The sequence below is a fragment of the Melospiza georgiana genome, chromosome 3, assembly GCF_028018845.1.
Source record: "Melospiza georgiana isolate bMelGeo1 chromosome 3, bMelGeo1.pri, whole genome shotgun sequence".
Classification (NCBI taxonomy): Eukaryota; Metazoa; Chordata; class Aves; order Passeriformes; family Passerellidae; genus Melospiza; species Melospiza georgiana.
Window position 1 is genome coordinate 99,236,767 of NC_080432.1, and position 22,555 is coordinate 99,259,321.

The following is a 22,555-nucleotide window of genomic DNA, read 5'->3' on the forward strand; positions in this document are numbered from 1 at the left end:
GGAACTGGGTGGAGAGCAGCATCAGGGCCAATTTCTCCAGTCTAAGCAAGGATATTTATCAACTGAACCACACTCTGAAACTGTGTGCTGAAAACCTATCTACCTGCCAGTAAATGTTAATGCACAATAAAATTAAGGACACTAGCTATTTTTCACTGATTTATCACTTTTACTGCAAACTAAATGCTGGATACTTTTTTTTAAAAATTAAAATAGAGTAAGTTCCTTTGCCTAAGGGTGCTCTCTAGTTACACCTACGGAGGTATTTTGCAGAAAGCTAAAAGCTGTAGTCTGCTCACACTCTAAACCAGCAGGAAGCTTTTTAGTAACACAAAATGCCACACTGAGCACACCCTAGTTGAAAGCTGTATAAAGCAGATTGGACTCTCCCTGTCATATCGGGGTGTGATGCTGCCAGTGCTTAAGGTCCAGTGAACTAATTCAATCTCCTGTGAGCAATCTGAGTGTTCTCAACATCTAGTTAGTGAATGCTCTAAAACCACCCCTGAATTTACCCTATCTTAATTTCTCTGGGCAGATAAGGCCCGATACAATCAATCTACTTCTTTTGTGTCCCACTTTGAGGTGGTCAAGGGAGCAAGATAGAATCAGAGAAGCTGTAAATTTGCCCCAAGGAAGAGGAAGCCAAGTGTAAATGAGACAAATAAATTCTTACTATATACTTTAGGCTTTAGCTTAGACTCATGGTACTTAAAGAGAAATTTACATATAAGAATAAAAGAAAACAATTACAGTAGAAAGAGCAAAAACCAGAAGGAAGTCATGGTCAAGATTAAGGTAAAAAGGATGAAGATGGGAAGGAGGGATCTGCTTTATTCAACAAATGCACTTTGTTTTCTCGCATTCAGTTTTGCATGCTAAAATTTAAATGCTAAAGCTTAAATGTAATATACTTCATTATTTACCTTACGCAAGGATTTCACTAAAAAATTTTAAGCCAAGGATGTAAGCTGCCTTGTTTCCTAACTCATTCAGGAAATGATCATCCAGTAAAATCATTGTGGAGATTCTTATCATTCCAATTAAAAGCAACTCTGTCAGTATGGTTATTGAATTCACAAACCCCTTTTTATTAGCTCTGCCACCCTCTTTTTACATCTGGTGGTGTTTATCCAATTTAGGTGAATGGTTATTTTTGTCTACTAAAAGAAAGGTAAGTTATGTACTCACAAAAACCCCATTTATTGTGAACTCTAAAATTCACTCCAGCATAAACTTGATCCAATTAACCAAATCACATGATTTTGCCTGTCTGGAATTACAGAAAACATAGAGCCAGTCTTGAGGCAGTGGGTCTACATCCAAAATGTATGAGGGCTCATTCAATCTCATTGTGTTTTCTGTAAGAAACAAAAAATGGCTGAAGTAGTTGTGGTGGGAGAAAAGAGAAACATGAGACCCAAATATTCACCTGTTTTTCTAAAGGCCTCAGAAAATCTGAGAGAAGTTCTGTCTCTGCTATTAGATATTCTGGTAGTATTGGGGCACTGCCAACACTAGCAGGGCAGAGCAACATTTCCATGACTCTCTGAGGCAACAGGAAGATATTTTCCATTGACATACTTGTCTCTTCATCATCTTTTACACAAGTACACACTGCAACCTGCCCCAATGCCTCTGCTGTACGTCTGCATTCACTGAGGTAATACACTTCCTGCTCTATCTCCACTTTATTTCCTCTGTTCAAAGATCCAAGAGTTGTTACGTCAAAAGTGTGTCTTTTATTGCCCATAAACATCACTTTAGTGTTAGTACAGCTGCCTTCATTGGACCTGTCTTTACAATTGCAAACAAAAGACTTGATTTAGCACATACTAGACTGCCTTACTGCCGAGCTGGGAAAGCTCCACATGTGCTAGCAGCTTGCTTCCCTTGGATTATGGTCCCAGGGCTCTAAAAACCTTTAAACATAAATAAAGTTAAAAGATGCTCAGAAAATACAGATTTGCAGACCCAGCAATCTGATGTTTCTGAAGAACCAAAGGAATGTGAAGACTCTGGAAATGGGATCTCTTTTGCCAAAGGAAAACAATGATACTATTTTATATTTCTATACCTTCCACTACAAGACACTTGACAATCTTTCAGCATTTAGCAAGAGAACACACCTATTAATGAAAACACTATTTTTCCCAAACAATAAAATGTAGATTAAATTATATTTTAAGAAACAAAAAGATCTCTTGTTCCAAGTTTGCTTCCAAGACCTGACTGTTTGACTGAGATTTTTACTTAATCACACTAAATGATGATAGAAAGAATGTAAAATTTTTATTATTTGAGGAAAAGAGGAGTTAGATTGAGTTGAAATGACACCAGCAAAGTATATTTCAGACAACTTACATTTGAATTTCTGATAGATGTGACTTTTAAGGTGCATTCATTAAGTAATGTATCGTACCCTAATTGGGTAATGGAGTTATTATTTCAGGGTTTTTATCCCTCAAAATTAAGCACAGTTGTATGAAGTACTGAAATAGCTGACCAATCAAGTGATTTCAAATACAAAACTTGAATGAGGTGATACCATACCAATTGAAGTCTTTAAGTCAACTCTGCAATGCAGAAACTTTATTATACCTTCATACTAATCAACTGAGCATTCAAATACTGACAGTAAGGACTATTAAAACAGGCAAAGAAGTTTTATGGGATTCGTTTTAACAGCTACTCACTTGAAAAAAATCAAGAAAAAGATAATTATGTAAATTTCTTATGATAATTAAACCTGAATTTGTATATTCAATAATTCACTCTGTCTTCACATATCAATATTGTACCAGTATACAACATAATTCACTTTCACAATGTGATATCAGATGCCTCTAGCTATATTAAATATGTAAATTAAAAAAAATAAGTTATTTCAAAGTCATAAATTGATTCCTAAAATATCATTGCCATGAAACAAAATAAATAATTTTAGCTAAAACTTTAGCTAAGCGCATTCATACTTCTATTTAGGCAGAATCTTCCTACACACAAGCAACAACTCTGAGCATAGGAAACGAAAGCTTATTGGCAAGAATGTGTTAACACATTCCTCTTGAGAAGAAGAACTTATCAATTTTATTGTGAACTTATCAGATTACAAAGATTTGTTCAGACCGCGTGCAGAAAAAAATCCTTTCCCCATTTGTGGCAGGATGGAGGGTTTAAAACCCAAAGAGAAAACAATGGAACAGTACTAATGATTAAGGTCCAATATTCAAAAGAACTCTTCCTTTCTGTTCTCTGTGTCTTGAAATGCTGAAGTTAATAAGCCTCCATTTTGGCAAGGTCTTCATGAAAAGAAGGAGAGAACCTATGATTAATGGTTGCAGCAAGAAAAAATAAATGAGGACAAGACAATACTGCGAAAGTAAGCTTGAATAGGTAGCAGAAAGTTGCCAAATAAGCTGAATAGTTGAAAACTGCCTTTTGTAAAATGAATCCCTGTATTCTTTATTAAAAATTTAGAAATAAGTCCTTTACTTAAAAATTTTAAAAATATAGTTAAATTATTGCACAAATTATTTTATTAAATTATTGTTGATTTTATTAGGTAAGTTATTTCCTTAAATCAATTGGAGCTATACCTCTTATTTGACACTGCTGTAGTGCCAGAGGAAAAATCTTGAATCTTGAAATATACCACTGCATGGTATATTATTGATGATTTGTAGTATAATGGAGTCCTAGGACAACTACAACACATACTGTTCTTCTGTTCCTCTGCTCTTTCTCACCTTAGGAGCATGAGAAGTAGAAGTGCAATTTGAAAATAAGGATTTCAGAAGCAGCATTTTTAAGGGAATTCAGAGTTCATGGCTGTGGTTTTCTATTTGTCTCATAGAATTCTTCTATTATGATTTTGTTTGAAGTAGAAAAAAGTGTCCTTTAAGTGTTTTGGATACTTTAAACTTGACTTTCCCTACAATCCACATCTACGTATATTGGAATTCACCGTGCCACACTCCCTCCAAAGTGTCCTACTTGGAATAAATTGTTCAAATAAAGAAAGGTTCTGAAAGCTTGGTTTGTAAAAGATCCTTTTTTCTCCTCTAACTCTTTGCATGAAAAATTCTTTCTGTCTATGGAATCTGTTTGAAGTTTTTTGGTCACTGAATCCTAGGCTTCTTGGAATTTAAAAAAAGACCATAGTTGCCTATAATTTGCAGAGTTGCACAGACTTAGTTTGTGTCCACTCAAATGCATTAACTTTCCAGTTCCAAATGTCTCTCAAATATTGATTCATAACACTCATGTTTACAAGATTCTCTCTCCTAAAAGAAGAGAGAATGAAATTATGTATTTTTGTAAGCGTATGAGGCAAGCATTATTTTGGCAGATGGGGAAAGATCATGGTAAGAAATTGAAATAAGACTAGGAAAAAGAGTTAGTTAAAACATAAAAGGGAGCATACAGGTCCCGGGTTGATACAAAAGTAATTTCCATAGAAATTGTGGGTGGGTGAAGACAAAAACGTTAAGAAACCTTGGATTGAAAAGAAATAGTAAGATACAGATAAACTGTAGAGATTGTGAACAATGGGCAAAGTGTGGTACTATCACTGCACTTTGTGCCTTTCTAACTTCAGTCACTGCTGTGCATCCACTATCACAAAACCTCCTTTAAGCCATAGTTTCTGCTCATGTTACAAGGTCTTATTTACACCTCTTCTAAAACAGCACTGAAAATCTTAGTCCTTGTTAATAAGATGCTTAACTGTTATCGAGGTTGAAATTCAGTTTGCTAGACAATTGCATCCATTTGTTTCCATTCACTGTCATCAAGGCTAGGTCACTGTAGACTGAATGCTGAGATTGACTTAATTATAAGTTAAGAATTCACATGCAAACGTCCCATGCACCAGCCCAAAACTGGCCCCTTTTCAATCTGATATTAGATACTCATTCACGGATGGAGTATAATTTTTTCATTTTATATGTAAATAACTTGCTTTTCTTCCCTAACTAGAGAGTGTTGAGTTATTCATGGTAATGTATTCTTTCATCATTTTTTTTCACAGTGGTAGTTCCAAACTTGGAACATCTTACTGCAAGCAGAGAAACCAACATCTTTTTCACACAGCATGATATTAGAATATTTGGCTAAAGGCCCTAAAACATTAAAAAGAAACAAACACACAAACAAAAATCTTATTCATGATCCTTGTGTTTACTTGTTATGCTCAATTTGTTCTTTCATGCTTGCAGCTCACAAAGGAAATTTTGATGGCTTGGTGTTTTAATGGCCTGGTGTTTTATCTTTATAAGGAAAGGGAGCCTTTTCTCCATATATTTCCAATGATTTCTAAAGGAAAAAAACATGAAGCTATGTCTGAGAGAGATTTTTCTTGTTAAATGTCATGCTTCTCAGAGCCTCACATTCAGTATGCTGTGGAACATTTATTGAAGGACTGCACACTGTAAGGTTTAACCAAGCAACATATTCTTTGCTGTACAGAGCGATGTTAAGCTTATTCAGTGACACTGTTTGAAACTTCAAGGTTACTTTGAATTTTTTTAGAACATCTTTTTCAGTACTTTACCTCTTTCAAGATAAGATAAGAAGGTATAATATTGTAAACAAATCTTTCCTATTATAAATATTAAATAAAATTATGTGCAACACAAAAGTGATAGGTATGATTTTTGATATATGCACAATAATACCACAACTTCAGTTCATAATTTTGGACAAAATGTAGCAGTCTAATTAATGTACTACATCATTTGTTGGCAGGTATTACGATTTTGAAAGACATAACATAGAAAACCAACTGTGAGAAGTATTAATTGAAATCTTTATTTCTCTACAGCGGTTGTGAAATTCTGGTTTCACTGTGTGAAAGGATGGTTGCTTTACTACTGCCCTGGATACTTTCTAACTTGGCTGCACAGGTTTGTCTCAGACATGTGACAGCGTGCAATAATTGTTCTCTAACTAAAACCCTGCGAAATTAATTCTCCACAGTACTCATAGAATCACAGAATGATTTGGGTTAAAAAAAATATTAAAGATCATCCAGTTCCAAACCCGTCATGGGCAGGGAATCTTACACTAAACCAGGTTACTCAAATGCCTTGGACTTTATTAGAAACATAATTTTGTTTAATATTACTGTTCTCTCTAGTTAACACTTCTGTCATTAAAAAAAGGAATATTTACCTTAAAAAGCAATTTTCTTTTAAAATCATTTGCTTTCTGTAAAACACCAATAACTCTTCCTGTTGGATATTTGAAATTATGCTACTAACGATGTATTTGTACCATAGTATTTGCTCTCCATCATAAGACAAATAGTTTTTGTAATTTCTGCCATTAAATATTGGGCAACCATCTTCCCTTTAGTGAAAAAAATGCAGAATTTCAAAAGGGTATACAAATGTTTCATTCATTGTCACAAAGGAATATCTGAATAATTTTCTCACATATGGCAGCCTAAATGCAAAGAAAAACCCTGTATTTTTAATAGGAAAATTTAATCAATTTTATGATAGAAAATTTATAAACTGTGAGACAAAGGATGTTGGTCCTCTTTACCTTGAATCTGGGAACATATGGTCCCTGCATAGTTCTTTTGGGAATCCCTACTTTATTACTTCATCCCTATGAACAAAGCAATGGTCTTGTCTCATTTTTCCTTCTCAAGAACGCTCTCAAAACACCAAACTGTTACAACTTTTAAGTATAGTAAAGGATAATCACTAATGAGATTAGGGGATAGAGTGTACCCTCAACAAATTTGCAAGTGACACCAAGCTGAGTCCTGCTGTTGACACACTTGAATGACGTAATGTCATCAAGAGGAATCAGAATCTCATGAAGTTTTAACAAGCCCAAGTGCAATGTGTTTCACCTGGGGTTGGTCAGCCCTGATATCAATCCAGGCTGGGGAACCAACAGCTGAGAGTAGCCCTACCAAGAAGGATCTGGGGGTGATGGTTGATGAGAGGCTGAGCATGCCCTGGCAGTGTGTGCTCACAGCCCAGAAAGCCAGTTGTATCCTGGGCTGCATCCAAAGCAGCCTGGGCAGCAGGGCCAGGGAGGGGATTCTGCCCCTCTGCTCTGCTATGGCGAGGCCCCCTCGAAGCACAGCATCCAGCTCTGGGGTCTACAGCACAAGAAGGACATGGACGTGTCGGAGTGAGTCCAGAGGCGGGCCACCAAGATGATCAGAGGGATCATATGAGGAAAACCTGAGACAATTGAGTTTGTTCAGACTGGAGGTTTTGAGGTGGCCTAATTTCATTGTTTCAGTATCTAAGCGGAACCTACAAGGAGAGTGGAGAGAAACTATTTACAAGGGCATGTAGTGATAGGACAAGACAGAACAGCTTCAAACTGAGAGTAGATGTAGATTAGATACTAGGAAGAAACTGTTTGTTGTGCAGGGGAACAAATTGCCCAGAGAATTTGGGGATGTTATGTATTTCAGTAAAAATTTTCTTCCTAATGTCTGACTGGAACCTCCCCTGGCACTGCTTGAAGACATTTCCTCCTGTCCCATTGCTGGTTGCCTTGGAGTAGAGGCCAACCTCCACATGGCTAGAGCCTCCTTTCAGGTAGTTGTAGAGAGTGATATGGTCTCCCCTGAGCCTCCTTTTCTTCAGGCTAAACCCCCCAGCTCCCTCAGCTGCTCCTCGCAGGGCTTGTGCCCCAGACCCTTTACCAGCTCCACTGCCCTTCCCTGGACTTGCTCCAGCCCCTCAATGTCCTTCTTGAAATGAGGGGCCCAGAACTGAGCACAGGATTTGAGGCCTCACCAGGGCCAGGTAGTGGGAAAAATCACTTCCCTGGTTCGGCTGGCCACGTTATTCTTGATACAGGCCAGGATGCCGTTGGCCTTCCTGGCTACCTGGGCACATACTGGCTCATGTTCAGCTACTGTCAACCAGCACCCCCAGGTGCTGGGCCACTTTCCAGCCAGCACCCTTTTCTTCTGGGCCACTTTCCAGCCATTCTGTCTCCGATTTGTCTCATTAATTTAGTAATTATCTCAAGTACAATAAAACAAGGAATGAGGGGGAGTTTTTGGTGAAAAATTTCTAATAATTTACATTAAAATTATCACCATTTTATTATTTATGACTTTAATATGCATACTCTACTTCAGAAGCCAAGAGAAGCCCATCTTAGCAACAAAGATAAACGGACAGTCTAATAGGCATCTATTATTCTCATTTCATTGCCATTTGGCTTTTGTTTCATGATTCTCCAAAAACAATCCACCAGTGCATATGTGTGTGTGTTGGGGGTGTGGAAGATAAACAAAAGATTATTTTTTAAATTATCTTGTTTTCTGAAAGAGAGAAACATATAAATGAGGTTTGTAGACAGAAAAGAAGGTTTAAAGTTTGCTATTCCCTGCCTGGTTAGAATTGGGCCTATTTTCAAAACTTCTCTTCAAACTGCTTTATTATCAGAGTCAGTCTCATTATATGGGCTTCACTTAGCCACTGGCTAGTTAGCATTCTTAATGAATTCATTGAGTTGAATGGTGATGAGAATACATAGTTTTCACTCAAATGCAAATATGAATACAAGAATAATCTGGGATTCCAGCAGGAGTATACTTTAGACTGGAGTGGGAAAAACATAACTGTCAAAATCCAAGGCCCCTAATAATGTCAGCACGTACTCTTGTGAACACAAACAGTATGAAAACCGAGGAAAGTCTCAAAGTAATATCGGAAACTGCAAGATTATGAGAACACTTGTCTACCAAATTTGTTTTACAAGAGAAATTTTTTGTGTGTGACTGGATGACAGGCGAGACAGTGCTGAACTTCCACTGTGGAAATTCAGAAATAATGGACTGCAGAATTCCCCTCAAATGCTTGAACATTGCTGATGTTCTATCTGTCCCATGATCACTACATCCCTGTCTAGCACAGAGTGATCCTAAACCAGACTGTGATCATACAGTCAGTAATCACAAGGCTCAGTTAAGGCAAGCAGGTAATTACCAGATGACATTAAGAGAACATGATTCACAGTTTAACCTAATTACATGCATCAGAAATACGATTACTACATTTTATAAAGGTTTTTCAGTCCCCTTCAATTTGACAGCTAGCATATAAAATATGTTTTTCCTCTCTGAAACAAACAAGCATCAAAATGTCTTCATAGCACATAGGTTATGGACTAAATAAAATGTTATCTACCACAGTTACATAGAAATTATAAAAAATCCCACAATAAGGATGTACAGCAACAAATCAAAAGGGGACAGATTTTAACAACTGGACTTCCTTCTCATTGTGCAGTCCAGCTTAAAATTTTGTAACAGCTGTAGTTTAATTATTAGTGTGCAGTCAGAATACAGGCAAAGGGAAGTGACTGATGTCTGACCAAGGACAGTTGCAATAATTATTGTATATACAGTATTTAGGAATGCTGATCAGCAGGGCTTTCATACATAATCATGTCAATTCAACATATATCATTTAAAACAAACCAGACTTATCTTTTCAACATAACAGAAGATGCAGAAGTACTAATATAAAATTGCTTAATGCACTCTGTATGTGTAATATATGTTTAGATGGCAGAAAATAAAGGGTAGCAATTGTCTTCACTCTCAAAATTTAAAGAATTTTAGAATAAAAATTTGTTTTGCAATGAGTAATTGAATTAATATTATCACCTGTTTAGTTGTAAAATTTTTTGTTTTGGAACCATATCCCAGCTCCCATCTTCTAAGTCCTCACTTTCTAATACTTTTGTTAGTAGAGTACTACATAAAAATGCATCAAACCGCTGCTGACACTTATACAGGCTCAGTTTCAAAAGTATGGAAGAGGCAAAGAAGCAACACCTATATGTTTTTCAAAGATATACTAAAGCCAGTGTCAGATGAAAAAGGAGATCTAGCTCCAAGAGGAAAATGACATTGAGCACAGATACATTTTCTCTTTTTCACTATGGTGAGTCTCACATGCATCTTACCATGCTGACTTAACTACATTTTAAAAAAAGCTTTAAATAACTGATGATGAATATTACAGTATACATTCAAACACCGTTTTTCTTTTTTAAATGAATCTATTTTTTTCCTCCAAGAAATAACAGTTCCTTAAATATGAAATAGAATTTTTTAGGTGGGACTTCCATGGCTTTGGAGGGGGAAAAAATCTTTTTTGGTTGGCCATCATTTAGTATTAACCTAAAACCTGTAATTAATATGATCTATATATGTCCTAATTGGTGAATAATTAGCTTGCTAGTAAGACTCCTTATTTGACTTTATATTTAATACAACTTCTGTTAAATCTTTTTAGTATTTAGGCTTGCCAACAAAATTAGAAAGTTTATGATTTTGAATTGGGAAGCTAAAATTTTGGGAATAGGTATTTTACCTTTTATCCACATGAGGGAAAAAAAAACCCCAATACTTCAAACATGAGTTTGAACCTGTATTGCACACATAAATTGTCCTTCTTTCCATTGTATTCTCTTTTCATGTTGGCAGAAACTATTTGTCAGCATTAAGGTGATCAGGTCGTAACTTGATTTCTTTCCTTAAACAGCTATGTAATGTATGATGAATCACATTTTAGCCCTGTACTACAAATTGTCCTCTTCCTAATACATTAATAGGTGAAAAACCTTAGGAAAATCTGATTTAAAGAAGGGCCACAAAGATGATCAGAACGTTGGAGCACGTCTCCTACAAAGACAGTCTGAGAGAGCTGGGGTTGTTCAGCTGGGAGAAGGCTTTGGGCAGACCTCAGTGGAGCCTCCAGCACTTCAAGGGAAGAAGGAAAAGGACTTATAAAAAGGAGGAAGAGGGAATTTTTATCCAGGAAAGAGTGCAATGGTTTTGAACTGAAATAGGGGAGCTCTAGATTAGATATTAGGAAATTAGGTATTAAATTCTTTCCTCAAGAGGGTTTTGAGGCACTGGAACAAGTTGCCCAGGGAGGTTGTGTGTGCACTACCCCTTGTGGTATTCAAGCTCAGTTTGGATGGGGCTTTGAACAACCTGGTCTTGTGGAAGATGTCCCTGCCCACTGCAGAGGCTTGGGACTAGGTGGTCTTTTATGTTTCTTCCAACCCAAGTCATTCTGTATTTTATTCTGTGATTCTATGATTAACATAAAAAAGGGAACAGTAGTCATTGATGGGCATGTCTCCTGGCAGGAACTCAGTACTAATTGTATAATATACAGTAAAAACTTTTCTTCCAGAAATGTGAAGTACCAGAATGTTCTTCAGCAGAATGTTCTGCTGAAATTATTCAATAATCTTGTTTTAAAAATTTGAACACTAGCCTGTTACTTTGTGCTGTGTTTTAGGTAAGCTACAGCTGGAAAAATGCTACTTTACAAACACATATTCTTTTCTTCACAGCCTCAGCCACCAGCTCACACACACAAAAGTGTTCTATACTTTGTAGGAAATGATGTGCAATAAAAAGGTTTAAAAAATTACATATGCCATTTTCATGGGGAAAGAAAATTGAAAAAAGAACTTTAAACTGCACAAAGCTCTTGCTGCTGCAGTGTCAGCAGTTCTGTAGAAAAGTCAATCACCCCATCATTGCTTCACTGTTCTCTTGACCCTGGAGAGATGGAAGACAGAAATGGTTTCTGAAGAAACAATCAAAAAATAAACAACAAAGAAACAGAACAAAAATAAACAAAAATTTGAAATGTTGCATACATGATAAGTCATGGTTTGTTAAGGTAAAAGAGATTAAATAGCAAGTGAGACCTCAGACTTCAAGTATTACCTCTACACTTGGATTATGATATACAGAATATACATACGGTTTATTGCTTGCGGGAGACAGGGAAAAGTGAATACTGTGAATAATTCATATTTAATCCCTATTACTGCTGCACAATTCAAGAAAGCAGAGGGAATATATTGCCATTCAACACACATTTTATACATTCTTGTCAGAAAATTTTTTGTAAGCTGTATTTTATTACCTTACATTAGCAACTTTCATCATATGTATTACTGCTCCATTAAAACAAAACTGTTTACTTCAAATGATATGAGTAATAACAAGCAGCATCTATTATATTATTAGTTAGGCTGCAGTAAAGTAAATAATGCTTGAAAGGCCTGAGAAGCCATGAAGGAAAGTAGACATTTTAAAATCACTATCCAAAGAATATACATAATGTATGTCTAAAATAACTGACAGATGTGCATACAAACAGTAAAAATAATCACAGATGCATGTATGTGTCTTAATTTAATATATATGTATATAATTTAATTAGCAGCTTTGCTGTGTGAGGGAAAACCAAATTGTTTGGAATCATTATTAAAAGATTTTTAGGACTGTCTGGAAAAACCTGAAAAAGTTTTTTTCAGATTTTATCACACAGGTCTGCAACTAACTCTTAAGTAAACTAAGTGTGAGATACTAAAAGAGTAACTTCTACTGCCAGACATTGTAACACAGAGATTACAGCATTTACCTGTATTTGACATAGACAAAAAATGCAGCCTTATGGTATAAACTGAGATGGAGGAAACTGCACAAACAGTCTCAATTCACCACATCTGTAAAATTCATAGTTCTGTGTCTTAACAGACAACTTACATCCCACCCCACCTCTTCTGCAACAGAGGCGCTTTTCTGTTTATCCACTCCTGTTATGGTTTCCCTACACCTCTCTATGAATCCCCTATTCAGGAATTCTGCATATAGAAAAAATATATTGTAACAAGAATTATGCTTAAATTAATGAGCATTTTTCAGATGTAGAAAATAGGTATTGCAACCAACCCTGAAATGAGCTTTGAAATCTATAAATTCTTGAGATATTTGTTTTGAAGTCACTTGTCTGTGGCAGGTAATGTATCTATTGGCAGTCAATGGTCACTTTGTCAGTTCCCATCTGCCTTTACGCTGAGCCTCTTCAGGGCTGACCTGTGTCTCTATGTCTTGTTGATAAATTTCTCCTCTCTGTTTAAAAATGTAGCCATTTGCTATTTTATCTGATATATATGACAAAGAAAAAAAGTCAAAATAAATATTTGCTAGCTCCTGGATTACACTGGATTACTGAATATAATTCTACCTAAGGAAATGACCCACAAGGAACACATCTGAATAATAACTGTTGTCTCAGTGTACCTCACTTGCATCTCTGCTTCATTTGTATGAGTTTTACATACTGAAAATTAACTGCATATTAAAAAAAGAAAATTTCCTTAGAATATAAAATGCAAATCAAAAATGTATTTTGCACCTTTTCTCAGTTAAATTAGAATGTAGCTATAGTTTGAAATCTTTCTCCATCAACTGAGAAAGCAATATATTTGCTTTAATGTAAGTTTTTTTCAATAATATAGAACTGAAATATTTGTTTTGCTTCTAATATATGGTGAAATCAATTATCTAACGTCTTGTTTCTCTGTAGAATTAAGACTACATTAGGCAACAAGGCATTATCATAACAGGTGCCATTAGACTTAAAACTTCTTTTTATATATCACAAAACCATAGTCATAGAATTCCAGGGGGGAAGGACCCTCAAGAATTTTCTGGTCCAACCTTTCTTGGCAAAAGCACAGCCTAACTAAATGGTCCAGCATCCTGTCCAGCCGAATCTTAAAAGCATCCAATACCAGGGAATCCTCCACCTCCCTGGGGAGATTTTTCCAATGGCTGATGCTTTTCTTTGTGAAATAATTTCTTTGTGTGTCCATTTGGAATCTACCCAGAAGTGACTTGTACCCTATACCCCCAAATTTTTCCATGCGACTCCTTGTAAAAAATTGGAATCTCCATTTTCTTTGTAGCCACCCTTTCAGTCCTGGAGCATGGTGACAAGATCTCCCCTTCCCTAGGCTGAACAAGCCCAGTTCTCTCAGTCTTTTCTCACAAGGAAACTTCCCAGTCACTGATCATCTTTGTGGCCTTTCTCTGGACCCCTCCAGCCTGTCCACGTCTTCTTGTACAGCGGGAGCAGAACTGAACACAGCGTCCCAGGTGTGGCCTGACCAGCCCTGAGCAGAGCGGGACAATGGCTTGTTAATCTCTGCAGGTCCCTGGTGAGCCCAGCACCCTGCTGGCTTTCTCTGCAGGAGCAGCACACTGTGAGCTCGCAGTGAGCTTGCTGCCCACCAGCACCCCCAGGTCCCTGTCCACAGAGCTGCTCCCCAGATGGATAGATCCCAGCCTGTACTGCAGTCCTGGATGAAATATATGTATATGGATATAAATATACACACCATATATCTATCTATATATAAATTATATATTGTGTGCAAAATCTTGGGTTTTGTTCTATGATCTTTACAATGATAAAAATAAATCCACTGTAACAATCTTTTAAGGACAATTTTGGGTCACATGTCTCAATTACACAGAATTTCAGAATGATGCATTAGATTTTTTCTAGAAAAATAGGAAGATGTAAAATAGCACTTGTTAGTACCTTATCCTCTGTTTACGCTATTCCCACTAATGCCTTAATTCTCAACAACCTTACAAAAGCCTGTAATTACTACCAGGTCCAATTTATCCCTTAAACCAGTATATGCTTTAATAATGCATTAACCAAAGTTCATATACATGCAATCACCCCTGTTTGGCTTCTTTTCTCCACACTATTAGCCTAAACCAATTTATTCCTTTGCCTAATTATTTAAATATATTTTATATGTTTTTTTTGATTTTATGACCAATAAGTAGTCGAAGTATCCTGGTGCATATTTAGCATACTGAAAGCTCATTCAGGCAGCACAACAAAATAGTTAAACATACTATTCATTTTTACTCAATTTTGCTGTAGCAGCTGAAAAAATACTATCCAAAATATGGAGTGAGCAGTACTTAATTGTTATAGTTTGTGGTGGTGATGTAGATACACAGCTATTTTCAAGGAAGAGCTCCAGATTTGGCACGATGGCTAAAGAAACACAATTACCCAAAATGTAGTGGAATATTTTAACTATGGGGAAAAATAAGTGCATGCCCTGAAACACAGCTTCCAAGATACTCTCTTGCATCTGCATGCTGTCAGCTAAAAGACCAATACTATAATTTTTCAATATTTGCCAAAAGAATTGTCTTGAAATGCATAACTGCAGAGGGGTACACCTGTGAATGCTCTTTGTAAAACAAAGGGTATGACATGGGATATGAGAAGTCAATAGAAATCTGTCATTCAAATTCTGCTATGCTAACCTCTGCATGCTGCAAAGCCAACAAATGCTTTTTTCTTCATAATGCCATTTGTGAAGGTAACTGATGGCAAATACAAGCAATGAGAAAAAAAAGTCTGCTTTATTATAAAATATCTGTTATATTAAACTATTTTCTACTGAGAGATTAGTACAAAACAAGCAGGCATGTTAGATAATGCTAATACAAGCATTTGACATAAAAAAAAAGGAATATTTCTCCTTTTTACAGGTGATACAAGTACCAAAGGTCAGTTAAGTACGGTAAATGAAGCCCATACACTGTGCATCTAAATTGTTGTTAGCCGTGTACTACCTTCCAAAGTTTTCAGAACTTTGTAAACAATCAATCAGAACATTGTTCCTGTCAAAAATATCCAGTGATGATACTCACTAAAATGCAGAACAAATTGGTGATGCTCCCACATTTGTTTTAGCACTATAATATAAATCAGCAGCATATAAAAGGGTAATCAGACAACAGAACTGACAGCAGTGTTTTACAGTACTCAATAAATCTCGTGCCTGAATAGAAAATGACAGAGCAGCACTGAAAGCGCTGTTTGCTTTCCAGCTCTGCAGTCCAGATCCAGCAAATGACCGAGGAATTTACAACAAGACACCAATGAAATTAATGCTTCAAAACCTGAAGTTGTGAAAAAGCTTCAAATCAAAAAGCTTCCATAAAGCCTCTTCATGACGTCAGTGGTATTTGGAAAGATAAGACACACCAGTTTCTGACCTTTAAAGATCCCTAACTGCTTAACGGAGAAGAATTTCAATTTTGGCAATGTCAAACAATTTATGGCTGAACTAATCTCAGTAAGAATTCTTTCAAAAATTGGTGACTGCCCCCTTCAAGAAAGGGACTCTTGGCAAATCCTGAACTCCACCAGCAGAAAAATAAAAAAAAATACTGAAATTTTGGAATACTTCTGTGCTCAGGGCCTTCACCAAAACTGACCTTGGACTGTGTAAATTTTAAGTACAACTGATGTTATTGACACACCAACTAGGGCCATAACAGTCTGAAATTTGGATTAACATCTTTCTCTGGGAGATCTTGGAGCACTATGTCCCCTTGGCTGGGGGTGAGACAATATATGTTCTAACATATCATCAGAACATATACTCAGGAGAGAGAAAGCAAGGTAAAGAGACTGACAGAAAGAAATTGGGAAAGAAAAGAGGGACCTTACCTCACTTTTAAATTGCCTTGCTGTGGCTGTCCATCGTAAATTGACAAAATATCAAAATCTTCCTCGAGGGCAAAAGTATGAAATGACAATTGTATCCTGTTACGCTCTCCTGTGATAATGATCCACGTGCAGTTGGCATAATTTGGATAACCATGAGGAAATCCAGGGCTTTCTATGGTACCATTTGGTCCCTGTACTAAACCTCCACAGTTCTGACCTGAAAAAGAAGAAAGGAAAATTTACAATTGGTTTTCTTTTCCCTCACTCAGTATATATTCTTACATAAGTACCTGTATGAAAACATAATTCTAAAATATTTTTTCTACATTACAAACAGCGCATAAAATTGTATTTATACCATTCTTCCCTTCAGATTAAAAACCCTCATAGCTGGATTTTCTGAGACACTCAACATCTTTTTATGCATTGAATCATTATTTAAGGTACTGTAGTATTAACAATGCATGACTTATTCATTCAAATGTGAAATTTCAGCATTAGCTTTAATGTCATAAATTCAACAGACTGACAGTTCTAATGGCAAGAGAGTGTTCAAAACTTTTTGGCAAATGCCATTTAAAAAGTTTCTATATAAGTACTAAAATACCAGAGTTTCTGATGCTCTGAAACCTACTTTAACATGAAGAGCAAAATGTAGACACATTTAAAATGCTTTGTGTTGCAACTAACCAAGATTTCTATACTTTGAAAATACAGCAAAATTTCTGTGGTATAATATTTGTAGTTCCATGTGTTTTGTGATAAAAAGTGTGGGGTTTTGGTCTTTTTGGTGTTGTTTTGTTTTGTTTTGTTTTTTGTTGTTTGGGTTTTTATTTTTTGTTTGCTTTGATTGGTTGGTTGGTGTTTTATTTTGGTTTTGGTTCTTTGGGGGGGGTTATTTTTTTTTTTGTTTTGATTTGGCATTTTTTTTTTTGTGTTGAGTTTGGGTTTTTTTATTATTATTATTCTCAAAAAATAACACTAAGGGTTTACTCAGCAGGCTTTTGTATCTGGTTTGTATATTCTACAGACGTTGTGAGAGCATGATAGCTCATTAACGGGAAGTCCTCAGCACGAAACCTTGACTTACAGTGCACACTGTTGCTAGTTTCCCACTTGATTTTGTTAATTCCCCACACAACAGCTCTGACTCCAAGCTGGAGAGAACCCTTAATGAAATATTTGAACAGAGAAAAATATAAGGACATTCTGTGGATTGTAATGCTTGGATTATTATATGCACTTTAGGCACTTCAGAACAAGAAAAATCCCGTGTTTTGTTGTTACACCTAAACCAGAAGGGTATTTCTGACTGCAATTTTGTTTTTAACTTCCTAGCAGTGGGTCTCTCACACTTTCAGAGAAATGCTGTCAAATTTTTGCAGGTGGTTTCTAAATCTTAACAAGATGGATTTAATAAAAGGGATTTGGTCCTAAAACTAAAGAACTAGTAAACATTTTTTACTTTTACTAAATTTCAAATATAATAACTCTAATGAAGAGATAAAAATGCTGTGGTGATTCAGGATTCAGGCAACTTTTAAAATAAAAATCTTCTCTGGTATACCTATCATGTGATTCAATTTAACAAGACATCTTTATTATTCAACAATTGCAAAGAAGGAACCTCTTACACCATGAACTTAGCATGGATGTTTTATTTATGTACTGTTCACTAAAAATTATCAGCATGCTTGCAGACACTTGCAGATGCATTGTATCCTTCTTCCTACAACCGCAGGGGAAATGTCATACAAATGCCACAAACAATTTAAAATAATTTAATTACTACAAAACTGATGTTCTGAAAACAGAAAAGGAAAATTACAGTGACAGCCCACCACCCTGTTACTCTAACCAGCCACTTCATGTCTCCAACATTGGTTACAGGAAGTCAAGTGCCCCTTGTAAGCTGTGCTGCACAGCACCCTTCCTACCACTTGGGTGTGAAAAGTTTGCACTGATAAAGGAGTGCATCCTAGCAATTCATCTAAAATCTGTCAAAGACAGAACCCCATTTTAGGAGCAGATATTTGTAATTCTAGTGTATAAAGAATACAGTATACCATATGTAACTACATATGTAAATGCAGTGTCTTCATTTCTGACATCCATGGAGACAAATTATGTTCCCAATCTCTTTGGAAATCCTAGAGCTGGCTTAAAGTAAAACTTTATTAGCCTTTATTTTTAAGCTTTAATAACTTTATAGTTATATTGTTATAAAGTTTATAATATAAAATTTATTAACCTTTATTCTCAAACTCCATATTGCTAGGGTAGTAAGGGAACCCTCACAGCCCCCACATGGCCATCTTTAGCAGCTTCCTTACAGAGACTCTTGTTACCCACTTGCAGAAGTTGCCAGCTGCCAATGATTACTCCCAGTTTTATTCCAAAACGTGTTTCGTACTCCTATCTGTAGATACAGGTTGTTGTGCATCATTATTTTGGAAAATAAACAGACTTTAATGAGGAATAAGGGATAAAATGTTTTACCACTGTTTAACTTAAGCGTTTCTTACAACCCCGAGACCTTTTTTTCTCCATTTTTTTTTACTCTCTTGTATATGTATTCCTCCAGTACTGAAGCTATTCATACACATATTGCCAATTCACCTTGTACTCAAAAAACAAGAGGCAAAGGAGAATCATAAAGAAAAACTATTACTGTGAAATGCTATTTAGATTTGTTCTTAATTTTATATGCATATAAAAATATATACTTGTTTACTTGGTGTTCAGTAAAAAACAAGTAAAAATCCTAGGAGAAATTTAGTACACAGTTACCTCCCAGAAAATTCATTGCTGCACACACACAATTTCAAGGAAGATTTTGCTTCTGTGTAAGCAATACTGAAAGAGGTTTTAAGAGCTATAAAGACCCGGAAAAAAAATCTTCTGTCTCTGCCTAGTTAAGATATAAGCATGTTGACAGAGCAGCATGTAGAAAAGAAATGCCACCTGCTATCTGTATAATACCTATTTTGTCAATATATGCAAGTCTAAAACCTTCAGAACTCTCAAATGTTACACCCCTTCAAAGGAGTAAAATTCAGCATCAAACCACTTAAGAGAGATTCAGTTGGAGGATATACTTGGAGACCAGGAACAAAGAGACTTAGGGTGACAGGTAGCAGCAAATTAGACAAGAATTGAGCATACAAAATGTCACAAGAAATAATGCAGTTTCTGATTGCAGAGACAACACAGACCAGTGAGATTACACTGATGAGATTAGCTAAGATTGCTTTGTTTCTTGTGTGTATTTTAAGAGAAGAAAGAATCATCAAAGTAAAGAAAATAAACACATCAACAGGAAAATGTAAAAAAATATCAGCAGAGATTAAGTGGTTCTACTGGGCTGAATGTAGAATGAATATCACTGAATACACCCCATAAAGGTCTATTCCTACATTTCACTTTAGTTTTGGCCTTTGTTATTATTTTTCTGTCATACACTGTCTGTAAGAGGATATTTCTGGACAGCTATTTTTACCTTATGATATAAAAATGTATTTTAAGAAAACTGTGTTGTGTTGTTGTTGAAAAATATTTAAAGTGATAATATTTAAAGTGAATAAACAGTGTTATTCTTTTTTTCAAAGTTACTTTGTGTATCCTGTACCAGTCCCATTGCACCTGCTCAGGCTCAATATTTCTGTTGTGATCCCTAAGTGAGAGCCCTCCCTAATGGAGAAAACAAAACACTGCAATTTTGACTTAAATACTGGTGTCAAATGGGTGGTAGAATCACTAGGAATCAGTATAATTTTAATAATGCATCGCTGTAAGATTTTGAACAAACTTCAAAAATAAAAACATAGAAAACACTTCCTAAAAAGTCTGATTTTTATTTTCCTGGGTCTTTAGGTTTACTTATCTCATACTCCCCCTAAACAGACTTCCCACCCTGTTTACCATATTCATTGACTTCTTTTCGCTTGTTTGTTTCAAGTTTCAAATGCTTCTACAAAAAACCATGCAAAAAGGAGCACTACTCTTCTTGTAATTCATAAAGTACTCTGTGGAAGACTAACATATATGTATGAATATACATATTTATATAATAATAGTTGGGAATTTTTGCATGATACATGTATTTTGAACAAGAAGACTATAAAATGCATCAAAACTAACTCTAGTAAAGTCAGTGCTGCTAAAGATATTTTGATCAATCATGATAATGAAAATGAAGTCATGTATATTCTTATGATTGTAAATAGCACCTTCCATTCTGCAGCTACAGAGACTGAGAAAAGATGTCAGCAAGACTGGATCTTCCTCATTCCTTGAAACAGTTTCTTAAATGAATTTGTTGTAGTAGTAAATTTAATAAGCATTCAGCCAGATCAAAGGCTCATTCTGTTTAGTACCTTTTCTCCAACAGCAAGTCAAAGGAGAGAGGACTTTGACAAAAAAATATCCCTCCCATTCATGAGCAGCATCTCAGAAATTTCTTAAAAGGAAGACAGCCCAGTACCCTTGTCTTCTATTTAATTGTCCTTGATATTATAGTTCTTTATAAACTCATCTCTGAGTCATCCCCTAAGTCTATACTAACTACTAGAGCCTGTCAGGTATTGTAGAGGAAATCCTAAACCACAAAAAAAACCCTTTTCTGTGTTTGTTCAGCATTTACCATCTGTTAGGTTCATTTGAAACCCCAGTAAGTTTATACATGAAAAGAGAATATACAGATGATCTTCTCCTCTGCTTTCTATGCCACTTAGCATCTCACTGACCTTTGTCATGTTTCAGCTTCTTTTATTTCCAAGTTCAAAAGTTTTGTTTCATAGTGTTCTTTGCACCTAAGCAATTTTGTTCCCTTTCTATGAGCATTTTGATGCTATGCTATACCCTGCATGAGACAGGGATACCAAAACTGCTTTTAATATTCAAAATGTGTATGCATCATTTACACAGGAACAATTTTAATCCTTTTCCTTCTTCTCCCACTAATTTCATATTTTCTTTTCTAAGGTAAGTAGTAGCTTGACATTTTATATGACTATGGATTATAATTAAGATTTATTTTCTCTGGAATCACAGTGAGGCTGTGTCACTTTACATAGAAAAATGTGATTTATTAGATATCCTACAGTTTATTACTAGCTACATCACATCACATTGCATTTGTCTACTCTGAATTTTATCAACTGCCCCAATATCCCCTTACTTGATCACAAAAGGCTATTTTTTGTAATTCTTCACAATTGTTCCTCATTTCCCTTAACTCATCACTTCCTATCATCACAGTCACTTCACTGCTCACCTCTTTTGTAGATCACTTATGGGAGCACTGAACACACATGCCAGCACAGATTTCTTTGGGAGGCAATGGTGACTCCTTCCTTTGTAAAAAAAATCAATTTTCTCCTAAGGCACAACTTTTATCCAACCTTTCAGCAATGTACAACTTTCTTATGCCCCACCTGGTTTATTTCCTTTACAGCTGTTACTGGGAAGCCTTGTTCAATATCGTCTGGAATTCTGATGACCTTTTTCCTCAATCAGCCTGACTCATTCAGAGAACTCCAGTAGGTTTGAAAAGCATATAATTTTAAACTTTTTCTTCCATATGTCATATTTAATCATGTGTCAATTGATTTTTTTTCCCTTAATAGAGTTTTCTAACACAAATTTCAGACGTTCCAGCCTTTATACCTTAACACCCCTTGGTCCCTTTTAAATATGGACATCTAAGGTGAATTGAAGCTGGAGATTACTTTTGTTGTGCAGCAATTTTTTCTTAGATTGTCTCTTAAACTCTGGATAATGCATGGTGCTTGTGACATTACTGTTTATTTTGTCTGTTTGTTCCATAACCTGTTCTACCAAATTTTTTACTTTAAATGGAAGTGTTGAGGAATTTTCCACAGACAACAGTTCAGGCATGGCAACTACAAAACATATAAATTTTTTGCTCTTCCCTAATCTTGTTTTTATGTTGTTAGTTATTGGCCCAGCAAGAATCTCTTGCAGGGTACTTGCTCCACCTGTGTTCAAAGGAGGAGTAATTTTTAGTTTTACTGTGCTGGCATGCAATGCCCTTGGACACTATTATTTTATTTACAGAAAAGCCTTCAGAGAGGGCCCAGCAGCCCCTAAATCTCACTGCTTTCACTCATCTTACCTTGGGATTATCTCCCTCTGGCACAAAATAGCACTGACCACTTGCTTTGGATATA

General features: G+C 35.8%; 1 protein-coding gene across 2 annotated transcripts in view; it reads right to left on the reverse strand.

Moving 5' to 3' along the window:
* CSMD1 (CUB and Sushi multiple domains 1) overlaps nt 1–22,555 on the reverse strand; it is a 1,052,613-nt gene that overhangs the window by 821,387 nt on the left and 208,671 nt on the right. For both annotated transcript variants that reach the window (XM_058020501.1, XM_058020500.1), the window contains exon 2: nt 16,365–16,581. In XM_058020501.1, the coding sequence (XP_057876484.1) occupies nt 16,365–16,581 (217 nt within the window). The remainder of the gene's footprint in view (nt 1–16,364; nt 16,582–22,555) is intronic.